The sequence below is a fragment of the Sesamum indicum genome, linkage group LG3 (assembly GCF_026168435.1).
Source record: "Sesamum indicum cultivar Baizhima isolate 11 linkage group LG3, ASM2616843v1, whole genome shotgun sequence".
Classification (NCBI taxonomy): Eukaryota; Viridiplantae; Streptophyta; class Magnoliopsida; order Lamiales; family Pedaliaceae; genus Sesamum; species Sesamum indicum.
In genome coordinates, this window is record NC_142659.1 from 27,492,467 (window position 1) to 27,512,704 (window position 20,238).

At 30.6% G+C, this 20,238-nt stretch overlaps 1 protein-coding gene across 1 annotated transcript; it reads right to left on the reverse strand.

Moving 5' to 3' along the window:
• Window positions 1-1,430: 1,430 nt before the first annotated feature.
• Window positions 1,431-7,703, reverse strand: TSD2 (S-adenosyl-L-methionine-dependent methyltransferases superfamily protein). Its single transcript, XM_011075891.3, has 9 exons — window positions 7,383-7,703; window positions 6,014-6,743; window positions 5,800-5,929; window positions 4,756-4,996; window positions 4,188-4,413; window positions 3,675-3,847; window positions 3,209-3,512; window positions 2,716-2,854; window positions 1,431-2,091 (listed from the first exon to the last, which is right to left on the reverse strand). The coding sequence occupies exons 2-9, from the start codon at window positions 6,733-6,735 to the stop codon at window positions 1,933-1,935; spliced, it is 2,094 nt and encodes a 697-aa protein (XP_011074193.1). The 5' UTR covers window positions 6,736-6,743; window positions 7,383-7,703; the 3' UTR covers window positions 1,431-1,932.
• Window positions 7,704-20,238: the final 12,535 nt, after the last annotated feature.

Genomic DNA, 20,238 nt, shown 5'->3' on the forward strand with positions numbered 1-20,238 from the left:
ATTATATATTAATCATATTATAGATTTGCATATTTTATATATGTTCGATGTAATATTATAAATTTGTATTGATAATTTATTTTTAAAAAAGTTCAAATATATAACACAAACAAAAATTATGTAAAGTTTTTATCAGTTGTGTAAAAAGTATAAGAATTATAAAGTTATGGAGTTTATACAGATTCTATACTCAATATAAAAATTATAAATTTTGGATAGTATTTATTTTAAATAAAAAAGTTATAATAATTTAGATTATATTGAGGAGAATGCTTGTAATAGAGATATTTTAGGGATGTAAATAACAAGGGGCATTTTCATCATAAAAAATTAGTATATATCATGAGGTGTTGCGTCTAATAATTTAGGGGTACAAATACACTTTATGCATAGTTCAAGGGTGCGAAGTGTATTTAACTTTTTTTTACAGAAGTGACTCCACGTCACTTCATACCACTACATAAATTCTTTTATTGTAGTAATAATACCTTCTTCTTCTTCTTTTTTTTTTTTTTTTTTGAGAAAATATGATTTGTTGGTTCATATATTTTATTTTATTTATAATATATTTTAAAACATAAAAAATTATTTATTTACATTTATGCTGGGCCATCGTGCCATAACGGCTAGTTAAAAAATATAAAAACTATGGGCATAATTCTTAATTATTATTTTTGCCGGAGAGATTGACCTTATTGAGTAGTATAAAGATGAGACTGTGAACTGTAATAAGTAGATGAGATCATTATATGTTGATTTATGAATTAAGACAACCATAATAGACTTAAATCCCAAACTAAATATAGGAAGTACAACTTAGTAGTTCTTAGTGTTGTATTTATGTATTTGTACTATAATTTCGCTTTTATTACAAAATTTACTCTTATCATTACCTCTTTTGGTTTGAATTCGTCTTACAAATTGCCCTAAAATCACCCGTTGTTGAGAGCCAAAGAAGAAAAAGATTAATTAATCAAAAAGAAAAGTCCTGTTTTGCCCTCCAATACTACTAGAGAATATGTTAAAGGCAAACATACATTTAAGGCTACGTTATTATTCACACTATATTAAGGGGCTAAATGTAATTTAAGCTTTACATTTTCTTTTAGTAAATAAAATTATAATTTATACCTATATAATTCAAGAGCACCCTTTTAGAGTTTTCAAATTTTATGGTCTGTTAATTTTTTATTTTTAATTATTTTGTATTAATCTTTATTTTTTCTCTTCCCAACTTTTAAAATCCTTCTTCTTTCATTGTTTTCAATAATTTCTCATAAACTTTTTATACTTTTTAAATATTTTCTGTTTACCTGATTAATATATCATTTAAATAACAATTAAATTTTTAAATTTGAAATTAATAAACTAGTAATAACATTTTTTGAACAGAAAAAACAGTCACAAATTTGAGATTTAAACAGAGTGTATGTAAGAAGAAACAACTATCACTGCATTTAATCGTTCAGCAAAAGGAAACAATGAAAGTAAAGCAGAAATCCCAATGGATGCAGAAACTGAGAAAAGAATTCTCCCAACTTAAAAATGCATATCTAAAACTATGTATGGCTATACACTAGAAAATCGTATCGTCACTTATTGTAAGATCTTCACATTTAAATTCATCCTGTAATATTGTTCTCACAATGAGACATCACAAGAAAAACCAGTGTACGGCGCCATACCTGTTTCACTCGCTGAGTCTCAGTGTTTAATTACATGGCCCTATGTCTGCCTTGCGGCTCCATAGGTGTGGCGGCTCGTTTCTAGCAACACAGTGCATTTTCTGCCCAGTGCTATCTCTTTCCGGTTCTTCAAAACTTTTAGCACCACCATTTTGGTGGAATGTTTATGTTGATATATATAGATCCAGAAATGAATGTGAATAGTGTTGTCTATCATATATGATAATCGCCTTTTTTTCTTCCAGAATTAGCTCGCTTGTTTTTTCAAGAAAGGTTTCTGGCAGACCAGGAGTTTCTCATCGCTATTACTCTCAATGTCTACAACTCGTGCATCCCATTTCAGCTGTGTCGTTAGAGATCTTGCAAACTCAATGAGACGAGCAGTGTCCTTTAGAATCACCCACCCCTGCGTTTGCATGTTTGATTAGCAAAACAGAAGATTGGAGAAGATTGATAAATTCAGTATTCAAAAGTCATCACTCGTCGATATTTAATCATCTGGACCATAGATCCAGTCATCTAATGCTGGTGTTCAGCTTTATGTGGAAGAGGTTGTTTACATGCATGCTTATCAGAGAAAATCACGGCAGAATAAACCATAGTTCTTATGTGCAGATAAATTTCAAGTCATTTGCTTTCTTTGAATCTTAGAGTTCAGTCTGAAACCACCAAAAGGAACTGGGCAATCCCCAGCCTGATCCCAGTTCTGCATATGATCATTTAACTTTATCTGACCATTTGATATCACTCACTCAGACGTACTCAGCAAAATACATTTTTAGCCTCACAGGAGTCCCGGCCTTAGCAACCATTATTGCAAATTCATAACTTTAAAGAGTTTTGAGCCCTTCACAGTTTAGAGCTTGGCCTCTGAAGATTGTTATCCAGTATAATCCTATTTTCGGCTAACCTAGTTCATCATATAATGCATGTCCTATTTGTGGAGATTCATCTAATATTTCGCATCTTATAAAAGAATGAAACTCAATCAAGACAAAAATTTTCAAGTGGCTCTAAATCATAATCATACCTCAGGACGAAGTATACGATCAATTTCGGCAAATAAATCTAGCATTTGGCATCTTGGCTGCTCAGCAAATTCAAGAGAGAGAAGTCCTTCAGCATGAACCAGATCATATGTTCTTGGATATGTTGGAAATGGTTCGCACCTGCACATAAAGATTGTTTAAATGATGTGGAAATCAGAGAAAGCATAAGGATGTTTTTATATAAGATATCCACGAGAATAAGAAGCTGAAGATCACTTTCTCAGTTATATCAAAGTTATTGTAGTAATTAGAGAACCACAAACAATGTCATAGCATGTGACCAAAACACACTTTTCCTCAGATTTCAGTAGTTGCAAATTTCAGATTCTGAATCATAAGGTAAGATGTCTCAATTTTCAATAGAGGTGCACGGACCAGGTCCGTGTTAAGGCACACGATATTTAGATAACAATGATTAATCTATAACAATATCAATCAGGTGGAATGAAAGGCCAAATAGGTGGTCAAAGTTACCAGTCATGCAGCACTCCAACAAATCCCCGGTCAAGGATTAAGGGTAGAGTGTTACGTCCTCTTGTAGGGACCACATTCATAACCCATACGGATTTCCCGGTTTCTAATAAGGCAGCATTAAAACCACCAAAATGAGCATTCATGTCCAACACATTTCTCAGCATGTTGTAAGGTGGTGATGGATCCTCATCACCAGGTCGCTTAGGATGATCTGAAAATATTAGCGGTGACAGCAGAGACCAATAATTGCGGACTGCTGAGTTCCACTTAATAGCATCCTCTGCAAACTCTTCTGAATGCAAACCTAACAGGACGAGCAAATCATTACTGTGATGCTTAGGCACAAACAAAAGGTAATATGAAGTTTTCAGCCTCAGAAATTCATAATGCAAAAGTATAAATGAAAATACACTGCTCAACTCCACTAAGATTTGCAATAATAGTTGTATATGTTAAGGATTTTTACCGTGAATTGCAAGTTCAGCTGGGTTCAATTTAGCCAGGGAAGGCCATTTTCTCCTTTCTTCAATTGGAACCCATCGGCGGCTCTGGGTTCCTCCAATGCACGACTGCAGTGGTCTATAATATGGGGACTCAATGTCATGGCCCTTGCTGCACAAAGGAGGGGAGCTAGTTTTCCTGAAAATAGAAGCAAATGTTCCTGCTTAAGAGGATTTATCACTCACACATGCAATAATCTGTGCAGATATGATATAAATAGATGTACTTCCTCTATCTTATTTAGACGTGGCAAAATGATGTTCTGTGTGAAACATTGATCTCCACATTCTAGACATCTCATCTTTTCTTCTATTTCTGCAATAATTCTAATATGTGCTACCAATGAACATAGCTGATATGAAGGGAACTCAAAGTAGTTTGTGAAAGGCCAGTTAAGACCTTTGTGGGAGGCTTGGAAAGGTCAGAGAGGAGGCATGCATAAACACAGAATAAGAATGCATCCTATTGGCAGCCTTACCTTGATGAATAGCATTTCTTCTTACTAGTCTTCTTCCACACAACAGTTTCATCTTGCTGTGGCAACATATCCCAGCAAAGTTTTTCTGTAAATGAACTCACTGCATTCCATTTCTTGAGGTTAACTTTGTCACGAAGGGAACGCTGAGAATTTATAAGTGGATCGGTCCAAACAAAGTATCCACCAGGTCGCAACAACCGATCAACTTCAACCAGAAATATGCCATCTGCAGACCACAAAAAGAATCAGTATACAAAATACATTGACTCTTTAAAATCGCCATCATCTCAGATAGCAGTGAGTTCAAAGTAAACATTGGCTCATTACAAACACCAGCATCTATGCAAATTGAAATCTTCAAACATATGTTTTAATATTTCTCAACTTGTTCATCAGCAATTCGGCCATATCTACAAGTATCACCAGAAGCAATCATTTCAATGCAGTGAAATCTTTCATCACATAATTGTCTCTAAAAAGGTTCATACATACAAGGCATATGGCAAACACTGACATGCAAAGGAAGAAACAGCAGGGTTAAACAGTGACAATAACAGAATCAAGGTACCTCTTTTATCCCAATCGATATGGCATCTTGCACAATGTATCATATCAAAAGAGAGAGATGAATATGGCAACTGCTTTGAAGAAAATGAACCAATCATTGCAGGAAGACCTCTTTCAAGAGTTAGTTGAACTTGACTGCCTGATGCCTCATAGTTTGCTAGACACATGGTCAATAGTTGGTGCGAAGATAGATGTGCACCAAAACTACCATAACCACATTCTATATCCAAGATGGTTCGGACCTGAAATGGAACACAAAGTTGTAGTTACTGTCTGCAACCACTGAGGAGAGGTTGGCCAGAATAGTATAGAAATGAAACATCTTGGCATTAACAGATATAACATTATCAAGCTGTGAAAATACATGAACATTACTGGGATACAAATGATCTATTGTTTGAAAAGAATATGTTGCAACTAAGTCATCACTTCAACAAGGAGTGTAATACTTAAATGTTATCAAGCGAGATGTAGTGGATACAGTAAATTCTGGCAAAAATACACATAATAAACTAATAAAAGCTATCTCCTGTCACTATAAGCCATTTTAAAACTTTATCCTTTTTCTTTGGGAGGAAACATATAGCCTTATCCAACATGAAAAGAACTACCAAGACCATTTATGAGGGAAGTACCTAATATAAAAGATGAAACATGGTAAATTCATTTAATTTCGAAATTCTTTCTGTTGATGCATCTACCGATCTTATGAAATCTATTACTTCGCAAAATTCTGTGCCTATCCAGAAAGTTCACAAGAAGTTTGCAGGCTCTGGACTTGGAATGTAACGCAAGCATCTAATACCAAATATTTTGGTCTTTCCTAAAACCAACAGCATAGAGTTATATCAGAAGCAGTTCGAACCAGTAAAATTTTTGCATGCATTTAGTTGCATGAATCACATGTTGCAGGACACGATCATAGTGTTGGAGATCAACTGTAATAAGTGCGATTCAGGAAAACATCGCGCGAATAAACAGATATTCATCCCTAAGCAAGAGAGAAGTTAAAATCGCATAAAGAACATAGGATAATTTCACTTACTCCAGCTTGTGTAAAGTAGGACACGTTCCTTAGCCCAATAATTTCTGCAATTTGATGTGAGTAGTCTTCAACATCAAATTTAGATGATACTGAACGGAAAGAAATCTGATCTTCATCCAACATCATCATTCTGCAGTTATCAAACATGGAGAAAAAAATATAAAACGACGGCAACAAATCTGGTTCACTAGTAATATGCAGCTCTTTCACTCACCTCTTGGTCAAACTTCCAGAAGATAACACCTCTTGCGCTGTAATATTAACATTTGCAAACCAGATGACATCCCTTCCGGTAGGCCACCGAAGGGGAATTCTATAATTGACAGGTGGAAGAACCAAGCAATTATGTTTTAAACCATGTATGCAATGACGGTCATACTCTTCACCATCTGAAAAACCCAGCGCAAGATTTTCCGAAACATTGAAGCACGGAACATAGTTTTCTGACTCCTGCGAACAATACTCCAATTCTTTGAACCTTGAAGTACCAAGAGACAGCTCCCCTATCTCATACAGGTCCGAAACCAGTTGCTCTTGAAGCCGCCTATATCCGCGGAATATTTGTCCTCTGGTAGTAGAAGTTATAGAGAGCGTCCACCAGAAGGAACCAGTAAGAGCAAGAATCACAATCACAACTAAACTAAATTTTAGCAAAGTGAGTGTCACTTTATGCCGACTCCTCAGAGGCCCAGGGCTAAAGGGATCAGACATGAATCCATTCTCACTGAAGTGTTTTGAAGATAAATTATCTGTGAAAAGATACCGAAAAGGAAATTTGAGTGATAAGAAGGTATTATCAGCTCCATTTGCTCGACTGCGATCCAAATCTTCCTTCTCTGTCCTTTCTTTCATCTGAGAGTCTTCCCAGAAATCTTGACTGTTCCCCAAGAACCGCCCGCCACCAGCCGATACACCTCGATGAAGAGGCCTTGACATTTTACAACCTAAACAAACCAACAAAAGGAACAATCATAAAGGAGCATGAGAATCAAAAGGGACTAATCAAAGAACCCATACATAACAAACAGCAAGGCCCTCAATAAGAAACAGCAAAACTGTGATAAGAAAGGCAACTCATCCAGGAATAGATCTGTTTTAAAATCTCATAATAGATCCTCCAACCGAACTAAACAATATCACATGCAATGACATTGAACACAATTAGACAATCCATAAGAGAGAGCTTTTCCAGTGTACATGTCACTTTAACTAAAAGCAGAAATAGGAAAAACAATATCCAATAAAGAAACCAATGATGAATATTAAATTGAGCATCTAGATGTCTAACATAACCAAAAGTGCCAGTTGATGAGCATCAGTTATGAGTTCTCGCCTTAATCACCAAGTAATAACAGATAAGCAAGCTGAACTAAAACTGAAATTTTCTTCACTTCAATCACCCCCAGAAAACAAAACCGCACAGCTCAGAAACGAACACCCACAAAAGAACCCATTTGGATCAACTCCGTAAAGAAAGGAATCTCTCCACCAATGAATCCAAAACAAAGAAAAAAAAGAAAATCACAAAACAACAAGCGCAAGCAGCTGCACAAAGCTACAGTATCTCATTTCAAGTGTCTTACCTCAAAAAAGAAAAACAGAACAAAACGCAAAATTCACCGAACGCAACACTTTATAAAATGATAATCCCCCGATTTCAGCCTGTTCTGCTGCGGTTTTTCATGAATCTCACAAACCCCAAGATTCGCCTCGCCTCCGTCTCAATTCCCTATATCATTCTCCCATTTCACACACGAACACACACTAGAAAACACACACACACTTCCCCTCAAATTCCCTCCCACCTGCTATCCTCTCACGCGGCTTTGGCTCTATTTCAGAGAATACGAGTGAGAAACCAGCAAAAGCGAGTGTGGGAGAGAGAGAGAGAGAAGAGGATATGGCGGAGTATTATATACATATATAATACACACACACATACACACAGTAAGTCAGTAAATATGACTCTGTACATTGTCGATCCAATCTCAGCACAGTCGCTCGTGAAAGACTGTCTTTTTTTTAACTTTAAAAAAAATAAAATTCCATTGATTTGCATTAATGCGTAATTAATTACTTGATCTAATTATTGTAGCACAATTATTATTTAATTTTTAATGTGCTATACTTTATTTAATGTGAAAAATAAACTAATAGGACTCATAATTTATTACGAAACTGTATCAGTGTGCATTAATCACGCACCGCAGGTACCCCACCCCACTTTCAAAATCAGACCTCACTCCCAACTCCCCAATTCTTCTTTTACTTAATTAGCAACTAATTAATCCTCGCAATTAATGAAGATAGAGATAATTGGGAAGCCATGCAGTCTACTAAATGGGAAATTCTAGCTCAATTTCTTCAGATCTCAATAGATCGCATGCCAACTATCTATAATTAGTATATAAAATTAAGAATTTCGTAGCTGTTTTTTTAGGTTTGATGTAATTATACGTGGACTTTTTATAATTTAATAAAATTACATTTAGTATCCTGATGTTTGTTTTGTCTAATAAATAGATCTCATCGTTAGTTAAAATTTATCGAATTTTCTTATATTAGTCAAAAAAATATTGAATAAAAAATCATACTTACCACTAATTGACTTGTTACTAACTTATTGTAGGTCAAATAATTTTTATTCTAACCAAACTACCCTTATAAGAATGAAAATGTACAAATCATATTGGGACCAACCAATTGTAGCCCTACGATGCTTAAGCCGGCAAGGTTATAAGATCAAAAACGATGAAGGTCGTAAGAGAATATGAGTTGACAGAAATTGCATGGAGCCTAGTATTTATAAATATTCCGAATTGTTCAATTTCACATATACTATCAATTCGGAAATAATCAAGTGGTTATAATGAGTTCATACATACTTAAGTTCAGACCGGGGCATATTTGAATCGATACGATCCAGATATAAAAAAATACGAATACAACATCGTATAAACTAAAAAAAAAATATGTGAAAACACGAACATAATTATAAGATTTTGAAAATTAAAATTAGGCAAAACACCATCTTAATCCAGTGAAAAAAACAAATAAAACTTTGGAGTTTAGGGTTGGGATAAAGTAATTAGTGGGAGTGGTGTGATGATTTTAAGTTAAAATGGGAGACAACATTGAGGAGGGCTCATCAATCTTATTCCTTCATTTAAAAGAAGGAGAATAATTAAAAGGGAGAAGAATAGACTGCGCAGTAATAATTATAGCCTGTGAGTGAACATAAGAACACCATATCTGGGGGGGCCCTCAACCTCTCATTGCATGTTTATACCTACCTCCAAATGTCTGCAGCCCTACGATGAAAGGAGCAAAAGGTATTTTGCCATCGTTCTCCATCCAACGGTCTTTAAAAAAACAAAAAGGGCATGAGTTTTGTCCGTTTAATTTAAATTTATACAATTTCCAAAATAGATATGTCAACTATCAAAGACAATTAATTAATGTGATCCGAATTTATAACCCTTCGTTGGAATATGGAGTCATTACCATTGAAATGGTATTTTAAATGTGATGGGTTGTGCCATGTTTCAAAATTATAGATACCTATAAATTACTAATTAATACAATTATACATCGTTTAGAGAATCAGCCTCACAAACATATGAAGGATTTTTCCATTATTATTGTATTCTTAGGACGTATTTGTAACTATTGAAAATAAGTATTTATCAGTTTGTTCGCGAAAATTAGTTGTGAACGATATTTTTTGATTTTATGGCTTGTCTTTGAATAGCTCAAACAAGTTGATTTAAATAAAAAATTATAAGAAATTGGTAAAATCGTAAAATATTCGGTTAATTTTTCTAAAGTACATTAGCCTATCTTCTGTGTAGGGGTTACACGTAACACTTTCAATTTTTCTTTTTCAATTTCAACTTTTTTTCCAATTAAGTTCAACTTATATTAATGCTTAACTTACAACTTTCTCTATTATTTATTCCCACCATAAGATAGATGTTAGAAATAATTACATTGTTATCCCTTGAGGTTCGGTGTAATTTTACATATAAACTTTCTTGTAGTTCCAAAAATTATATCTAGTATTCCGAACATTTGTTTTCGTTTACTAAATAGATCTCTCTGTTAGTTATATTCCACCAAATTTGCAGATATTCGCAAAAAAATGAATAAAAATCCATATTTATCTCTAATTGATTTATTACTGACTTATTCAGGTCAAACAAATTTTTTACAAATAAAACTGCCCTTATAAGGTGAGAATATACCTCGTCACATATATTAACATGTAAAGATGTATAAGGCTAGTTTAATAAGAAAAATATTTGTTTGACCTGCATGTAATAAGTCAATTAAAGATAGATAAATTTTTTTATTTAATTTGATCTATTAATATCAGTAAATTCAATAAATGTTAATTAATAAAATAATCTATTTGGTAGATAGAACCAACGTTAAAAATATCAAATATAATTTTTTAAATTATAAATAATCCACATATAATTATATAAAATCTCACGAAAGAACAGTGCAGTTATCGGTTGTACCTTTTGGTGGTGTTTTAAAGGAATTAGTGACAAGATAGAAGGTGATAACCTAGGATTGACTTTTAATTACTTGGGATGTAACACTATGATATTAGCTTACGCAGTAACTAGTTCACTTTATATTATTATTATTATTTTTAATTTTCAAGAGACAACACCTTCATTAATTAACTAAAGGAATTTACTCGATCATTTCAAAAATAAAAAATACGGAGTTGCAGGAAAGAAGACAAAGGCTGCATTCATTAATTAGCGTTAAGAAACTCTATTAATTAAAAAGTAATATATATTATGTAAAAAAAAATAAAATAATAATAGGAGTCACATGCAGAGTTCTATTACGTAGGTGGGTGGGGCCCAACGGTGGTCCCCCGAGTTTTTCCGTGTGTCGGTGAGGACAGCTCGTCTGACGTGTCGGTTGCGTGTGAACGCCTCAAGCCACACCGCGTGTGGACTCCTGCACTGGATCACACTGCTGCAATTCCTACTTATCTGCTCAAAAAGAATTTTGCATATTTATTAAAATTAGGAATAATTCATTTACACCCCAATTTATTGTCTTTTTTTTACACAAATCATTCTTATCTTTTGAAAAATTACAAAAATCACCTCTGGCAGTTTTTAAAATTCAAAAGTATTACTATTAACTAGATCAATCTTTAAAATAATTTTTCAAGAACAGAAATGCTCTTAGGGGTGATTTTATAATTATCAAAAGGTAGAAGGGATGTTAAAGTAATATTTATAAAGATAAAAAATATGACCCCATCTATTTTTTATTATCTATACTAATTTTTAATTTAAATATAAATTATTGTATTAATTTTTTTATTGAATCTTGATATAAAATTATACCTTTTAATAATTAAAATATTAAAATATTTAATTAATATATAAATTATCTCTTAGTAAAATTATTAAAATGAAAACATTATTTATCCTCTATTTTTATTCATAACTAAACTTTACTATTAATTTTTTTATATATTTTATATAAATCATAATCGAATTAACAAAATAAATAGTTTATTTATTAAAAAATATCTTTTTAATAAATAACATTAATTCATTTTATTAGTTCTACTTAGATTTATATAAAATACATAAAATATTTTTAATTTTTATTTTAGTAAATTTAGTTATAAATAAAATATATGATAACTAATCTTTTAATTTTAATAATTTTAAATAATTTATACAAGTATAATAATTTTTTTAATATAATTTATAATTTATTAATTAATTTTATTTATATATTAATTGAATAACTTAATATTTTAATTATTAAATGCGTAATTTAATATAGAGATCCAATAAAAAAATTAATAAAATAATTTAAATTTAAAAGTACAAATAATTAAAAAATATATATGAGGTCATATTACTCATCTTCATAAATATTACTTTTCCATCCCTTCTACCTTTTGATAATTACAGAAACACCCCTAAAGGCATTTTTGTTTTTGAAAAATTATTTTAAAGTTGGACTTAGTCAACAGGGGCATTTTGGATTTTAAAGACTGCTATGAATGATTTTTATAATTTTTCAAAAAGTATGGATGATTTGTGTAAAAAGACAATAGGCGATAAATGTAAATGTAACTACCCCTAAAAGTTAAAATTTATTTATTTTGTTTGATTGTAAATTTATTAATATATTTAATATATGAATACCCCTTGACATAATACATTGTATTTATTAAAAAAATATGTAAACAATATTTTTTTTTTTTGAGAAGAATTGTAGCGACAGAAACATGCAACGTTAGTACATGTTGTTATCACTGTTTAATTGAATAATACTTATAAATATATTTTAATTTGAAATTAAAAGGTGAAATATATAAAAATATATATATATATATTATATTCAGTTGATGGAAGTCATACTAGATTTGTCCGCATCTATTGATCTATTTATGACATGCGATAGAATTTTATTTATTTACTGATTTATTTAAGATATTTATATGTTTTCTTTTTTAAATAAATTCCTTACAATTACAATATAAATTTTTAATATTCAACAGTATACACTAATCACTGATAAAATATATATAACTTATTAACATTATTGTTACAATAAATTTAGCTACTATTATTAAAATAGATCAATACCGATAATCAAAATTATTTTCTACGGCACTTCAATTTCACGTACAATATGATAAATACATGATATTATAATTGTTAATAAATTAGTTGCTCCACTATAGTCTAATTTTAGTAAATATGCATTGCAGACGAACACAAATTAAATAATTAAAATATAGTAAGATAAATTGTTTAAGTCAACTTGCTAGCCCTTCACCTCTACCAATAAAAATTAATATTAACAGAACATGTATTTCAGTTCAAGAAGTCAAAACCCATGGATCTCCATGCCACTTAACTTTGACTCAAAACATATAACCTCGTAATATTTAATTTCTAAAGATAATTATATTTTATATTCTTGATTTATAATTTATTTATATAAATTATTTTTAATTTTTTGCGTAATTACAAAAATTGCATACGTCAGCCAAAAAGTAAGGTAGTTTGTGCAATGATGCTGATTCGGGGGCTGTATGTGAAATTTTTCAAGAAGTAAAGGTCTATTGTGTAAATTATGCTGACATCTTTGATAAGTATATGTAATTTTCAACTGACCAATAACTATGTGATTTGGACACATGACCACATAACATTTAATTTCTAAGGGATAATTATATTTACACCTCCTGATTTACGGTCCATACACACAAACAACTCATATTTTTGCTTTATTATAAAAACCACCCATAAAAACAAAAAATTAAAGATCGTTTGTGTAATGATATTGAAGCTTTCAGGGCATGTGTGTGTGTAATTTTTTAAAAAAATATGAATATTTTGTGTAAATAATATTAACGTCTCTGATGAGTATACATATAACCTTTTAAAAGATAAAAGTAATTTATATTAATAAACTATAAATCAGAGGACGTAAATGCAATTATTTCCATTTTTAAAGACCGAAGTGTGTAAAATTAGTTGGAATTGCAAGATGGGGATGGACCCGTGCATGGCCTATTGTTATAGGGTTAGTCAAAATTGAAATCAATTCACGTGACAAGGAAATGTCCTATTGCATCAACCCCTTTGACCTCAACAATTTACCCATCTTATATATATATATATATATATATATATAGATACATATATATTTTACGTATGAACAATATTAGAATAAAATCTAAATATATATTTCATGTATGAACAACATTAGAATAAAATCTAAATTTAAAGATAAGATATATATATATGTATAGAGAGAGAGATTTTAAAATGTAAAATTAACCCCACTAATATTTTAGGCTTGTACAGAGAATTCGACCATTGGATCATAGAAATCATTGGAATATTAATATTTTATTTTATAATATGATCAGAACGGTGTGTACACATATTTTTTACTATTATGTGTAGATGTTTTTTAATTATTATTATTTTTACAAGAAGTCAACTTTACAAGAGTGTAAAGGTGGGTACCAAATGGCGCTTTAGTGAAAAGTAGGAGACTAAGCCCACTCTTTGTTGCATAATTAAAGGGTTGAATCAAACATGTGATACTTTTAAGCATTTTGGACAGCTCCAATGCTGGCCAAGGGGTGGGTGTGTGTTTTTCTTACAAAAAATAAAGTATAAGGTATTGATGTAATACATTTTTTTTCACAGGGATAAATAGGTAAAAGTTAATTAATAATTCTGTTAGTAGTGTAAATTCCTAGTCTGGAAGTTGCAGATTTTCCCAACGTCCTCTCAAGATGAGTTATGTGAACGCCTATTTACATGGGTAAATTCCATAATTACCCCTTGTGCTATAGTGAATTACACGAAATCTCTCTATATTCATTTTATAACTTAAGTGTTTTATCCCATTTTTTGTATTGAATTATTCAAAATATTCTTTTGGAACCTGAATTATAATTTTACATATTTTTTAAAATTTTCATATATATATATATGTTATAATAATCTCCATCTAACATCAAATTTTTTTACAGTTTCTTTGTAATAAGGTCGGTCCATCATCAATTTTTCTTTATTACAAATTGTAGCAAGGATAAAGTTGACATTCCACCTTAGGTCCAAGGATTACATAATTATGTTACATGTCAAAGGATACGGTAATTTTAAGATTACATAATTATGTCGCATTTCAAGGGGTATCAGTAATTTTTCAAACAACAATGAATTATTTGTAATTATATAAAATTTCAAAAGAATTCGACATAATTTATCCTATTATTATATTTTGTTGTTTTAGTTCAATGAAATATTAAACCACATTAATGTGCAATTTATGCGATGAACATATGAATATAGTATACGAAAATTAATGATATGTAAAATTGAAAAAAGAAATTGTTATTTAATTGATAATATTTGGAGGGTGTTTGGGGGGGGGGGGGGGGGGATGGGATTTGGGACAGATGACAACCTACGGGAGTTGTAACTTTTTGTTAAAGATAAGGAAAAAGACGTAATGAGATGACAAAATCTGCTAACATGAACGTCACTTGTCAAAACGCGCTTTCACAACTATTATTAGCCTCGTCGTCACTTGTCAAAACGCGCTTTCACAACTATTATTAGCCTCGTCGTCACTTGGACTCTAATTTGACAATTTCTTTATAAATGCAATGATTGACTGCAAGGTCACAAGTTAGGCGTTTAGATATTCCCTCTCTTTTTTCCTCATGGATTGAGATTCAATTAGCTCAAAAAATCAGAAATTTGCCTTTTTTAGAAAAAAAATATAAAATAATTGGTAATTTTAAAATTATGAAAACCATATATTCTCTATTTTTTCAATTAGTAGTTTTCAAGATTTTTTCTTTAGTTAATCAATAACATATATCATTAAATCACAATCAAACATAAAAATCAGGCGGGACAGATTGTTGTCCTGTTTGTTCGAGCCCCATCCCGTTTTTGACAAGTTCAGGCTTACGTAAATAGGTTAAAGAGCGGGAATGGATTTTTATTTTATGAATCTGAGCTGGTCACGAATTTTGAATCAAACTCATTTAAGATCCACTTTCAAACCATCTTGAACATCATACATGCAAATAAAATTAATTTATTTTAGATTTTTTTTTACTTATGTTTGATACATGTTTTTGCAAATTAAATTATATTTAATGTAACAATAGCTCGTTGGACTCTTATAAATAATAGACCTTCACTCATTTATATTAATTAATTAATGAAAAAAAACAAAGCTTTACTAGTTGGACAAAATTTGACCAGTTAAACTTGACCTTATTCACCAATCATGTTTTAGATTCTATGAATAAGTTCGTTGTTATGGATTGAATATATTAGTATTGTAAGTTATTATAATATATTTATGATTTTTAATTATATTAATATAATAATTGAATTGATATAAGTACGACTTCCTTGATTACTTGTCATTTTTTATTGTGAAGGTGGACCAAATGAATCAAAAAATGGTACCTTGAGATGAGGTGAAGTAAAATCTAAAATGGGGTGCAATCAATTTGCCCAAAAACAGTAAGAAATGAATGGTTTTAACCAAATTGTATATAGTGCATAAAAAACAAGACAGCATCACATTGTTTGTTATGGTGGAAGATGGAGGATTGGACACGGCACTAGTACACTATCTTAAAATGAAGTTGAGGACCAATTGATTGTGACTCACATCAACACCAACACCACCCTCATCTCCCATTCACACTTCAGACCATGTTGCAAATGCTCAACGTTTATAGAGCTACGAATGATCAGTATAATTGTTTTTTTGGGATAATTATATTTATACTTTTTGATTTATGGTCTATTTACACAAATTATTTATATTTTTTGTATAATTACAGAAATTATTACTGACTAAAAATGCACAGTGGTCCAAGTTGGGCTAATCCAACCTAGTACCGGATTAAACCAATAAAAAATGGACTGGTTCGGCCTAAACTAGCTTGACAGTCAAAAAATAGGTATAGTTTGTATAATAATGCTAACATTTTTAGGGGGTGTGCGTGTGTGTGTAATTTTTAAAAAGAATATGGGGCAATTAATGTAAGTGATAATAATATCTTTATAATGTATTTGTAATTATCTAATGATATGAGTGGTGTATATAAACAGACCATAAATTAAAGGGCGTAAATATAATTATCCTTGTGTTTTTTAGTACAATTTTTAAAAAGTTTTACTAATGTAAAACGTTTGATTTAAATTATAAATACTATTTTTAAAGATGATTTCGTCACTACAGCTTCATCAAAATATAAAACGGACAAAAATCACTTATGATAGGTCGAAATTTTGTACATATGTGTGTTTGGAGGAAAAAAAAAAAATAATACTAGTAATGATGATAGTCACACACACAGACCTGTGCTGAGTGGGGAGTTAAGGGACAGGGCATGAATGTGTAATATAAGCACCTCAATCCCTCCAAATTGCATGTGATGTGTTTTAAATTTAAATGACATGAGTTTGAGTTTCTTGACTCCCAATGATGCTCTCTCTCTCTCTCTCTTGCATGTGCCATCTTCACTACCTACAACACACACACACACACTCTCTCTCTCTCTCTCTCCCTCTCTCCCTCTCTCACAACAACACTTGACTCCTTTGATTGGCCATGGAGTTTTTGATCAAATTAATGTCTTAAGTTTCTTTCTCGTTTTGATTGATACTATGCCTAGGGTTATACATTCTCCATTCCACACAGAGGTGGCAACGGATGGGTATGGGCTGGATTTGGATGGACTCGAGACTCGGCTTTTCAAGTTCGATATGAATTTGAGATTCTTCCCGAATCTTAATTTTTGGATCCGAATCTATCCTAATAAATGTGGGTTTGAGGTGGATTTAATTGCCACCTCTAATTTTATCTCAGTTGAAAGAGAGATTTTAGCAGCATCTAAAAAATGGGGTATCTATCTTCTTTAAGAAACGATGTTCTAAGAAAGGATGCAGACCTATGACACGTTACCACAAAAAGATAGAAAATTATCTCTAGAAAAAAAAATGTTAAGTAATAATTTTCATATTGTCGCTAATTATAAATATTTAGTGAGACAAATTTTAATTTTGTCGCGATAATGAGTTCTAATAAATTATGATTAGCAATACTTAGCGACAAATGGTTGTGACTAAAAGCAATTAGCGATATATATAATGATAATTTTTAACTACAAATTATAATTATTGTCATTATACTTGCATTGTCACTATAAATATATCACTAAGACACTTACTACGTACAATAACCACTTCATGCACAACTTTTTATCATTAATAATTTTATTATGAAAAGAAGGAAATTGCAGTCTTGTAATATATATTTTTATTGATAATGCTTTGAAATTATCACTTCATAATGTATCACTAATATCATGTTTTTTTATAATACATGGCTACTGAAAGTATTGAGAAAAAAATATATTTTTTAATCTCAAATACTAGTATTTTTGCATTTTTTTAAAGAAAATTTATGGACCAAACATGGTGCAAATTCTTGATCCCTGGAATTGTAAATAATGTATAGATATTTTCCTAACTTTAGACAATAATAATTTATATTTTATTTTTTAATTAAAATATCAATATAAGAACATGAAAAAAATATCCGGACATTACTAACTTGTGGACTTACTAAAAATAAAATCGAAGCAAAAAATTATTTATCACAATTAAAAATTATGATAGATACATTTGTCATGATTTTTAACTACTCTCACAAAAATCATAATTAACAACTGTTGCATGACCCTTATCAATAATTTTTTGCTACATTCATTTATTATTAAATATAAAAATTAATTATAATTAAATATTATATTTCTTGAAGTGACCGGGCAGAAGCCCAACAGACTTCATACATGCACACATCTATACCATGACCATCACATCCATGGAAAAAGATGTATGAACCAACCACATGCGACATTAATTGCCCACCATGAAATCTATGTACCTACATTGATGTTACGAATATGGGCGTGAAAGCGATTAAACATATATACAATATCAAAATGGGGTGAATAGCAATTTATCGTTTATTATATTAAAAATGAGTATATTATTCTTTTAAAAAAAAATATAGTAATTTAACTTTCTGAAATTTTTAAAATGAAGTAATTTATCTTCTTATAAAGGGAGGTAAATTGCTTCTTTTTAAAAAGTATAAGGAGCTAAATTGTTTTATTTTAAAAAATATAGGGAGGTAAATCATTATTTATTTTTTATAAGAAGGTAATTTGCTCATTTACAATATCACAAGGGGATTTTTGCATTTTCCTCGATCAAAAAGCATGTGAAAATTTCCCATTCAACCTTAAATTATATGCACCGACTTTATTCAATAACATACCCTATGTAAATTTATTTTAAGGATGTCAACAATTACTGACTTGATCTGTAATATAATCTGAATTTACGCAACGCAATGTATTATTCATCATTTCCACTTTCTAGTTTCACAATTTTATTTTTTTTTTAGAAAAAATGCTTTATTTAAGGGGGAGGATTCGGAACTTATAAATTAGCAAAGTTGTAAACTTCACATTTGCAATCGATGTGAGATGCATGCTGGCATTATTAACCTCTTATACGAGGGTTTTGAGATGGATATATATAGGGTCTCGTTTTCACAAATAATGCCAATTGATACAACATACGAGATGATGGAACCATAGTAGCGCGATATATTATTCACTATGCCTTCCCCGTTATGCTTTTTTTCTAAAAACGTGTTTCGCTAATAAGAAAACATATTGAGATATAAAAGCCGTTCAAATCCCTCATTTGTAATAGATACGAGATGCATGACGGCATCAGTTACTTGCAAAAACGAGTTGTACTCATAGCAAACTCGGATATAGTACAAAATCTTTATGTATTCAAACCTTTTTATCATATATTTTACCGTATAATATGTGTATAAACAACGTATTTGTACGGCACCGCGCAAATTAAATGCTCCCTATGTCTTCAACAACAGCATTGTTGTATGGCCCAATCAATCATATTTGGGTCGAGATTGCTAGATATGTGGGCCCAATAACAACCCCAGAGCCCAACACATAGATAAAATTATAATTTTATCAAAACGTGGAAATTAGTGACAAAATATTAAATGAAAATAGGACCAAAATTGTCATAGCTCATGCTTTTTTAATTGATCACAATATTTATTTAGTTACAACATTTAATAATTCTCAGAAACCTAATGGTGACAAAAGACGTCGAAAATTTCAAATTGCAATATATTTTGTTATTTACTATTAATTATATATACGTAATATTTTTTGTATCACTAATGATTAATAATGATAAATCAATCAAACATAATTGTTGGAAATACTAAACATTGAAATTATTGCTTTTATGATTATCACAATTAGATAATTTTTCTTGGACCATATAAAAGAATTAGCAACACTCCACTTTTTCTATTTTAAGTTATTCTAATTCATATCACTAGAAGAAATGTGGCTTTCTATTATGATTAATAATTATGGTGAAAAGTAAAATATCGTAGCATATAACGATGCAAAGTATTTGTTATAGTTTTTAGATATACGTAGTAAATATTTCGATCATAGGTAAAATCATAGCGAATGCTGATTAACTGTGATCAAGATCTAAGTTTTCGTAGTTGGTTTTGTTTGACCGTGATAGATAATATTAATTTATTATAATTTTTAAATTGTGGTAATTTATAGTGTAAGGAATAATTAACATTTTTTGCAGTGTACGTATATAAAGTTTATATTTTTTTTTTGAATAATTTAGAGAAATATTGCGTACATGTGATATGTATATATTCAGAGACTTCTAAATTAAAATTTCAGCATATCTTTCTACCATAATAACAAGGAATTGTTAATAATGATAAGGCATTTAGTCA

Excerpts from the sequence above, each read along its gene's own strand:
- TSD2 (XM_011075891.3), bottom strand. The coding sequence starts at position 6,735 with ATGTCAAGGCCTCTTCATCGAGGTGTATCGGCTGGTGGCGGGCGGTTC. Across the intron at positions 3,513-3,674 it reads AGCTGAACTTGCAATTCACG|GTTTGCATTCAGAAGAGTTT; the intron begins GTAAAAATCCTT and ends TCGTCCTGTTAG. Across the intron at positions 2,855-3,208 it reads GTTGGAGTGCTGCATGACTG|GTGCGAACCATTTCCAACAT; the intron begins GTAACTTTGACC and ends CTTTATGTGCAG.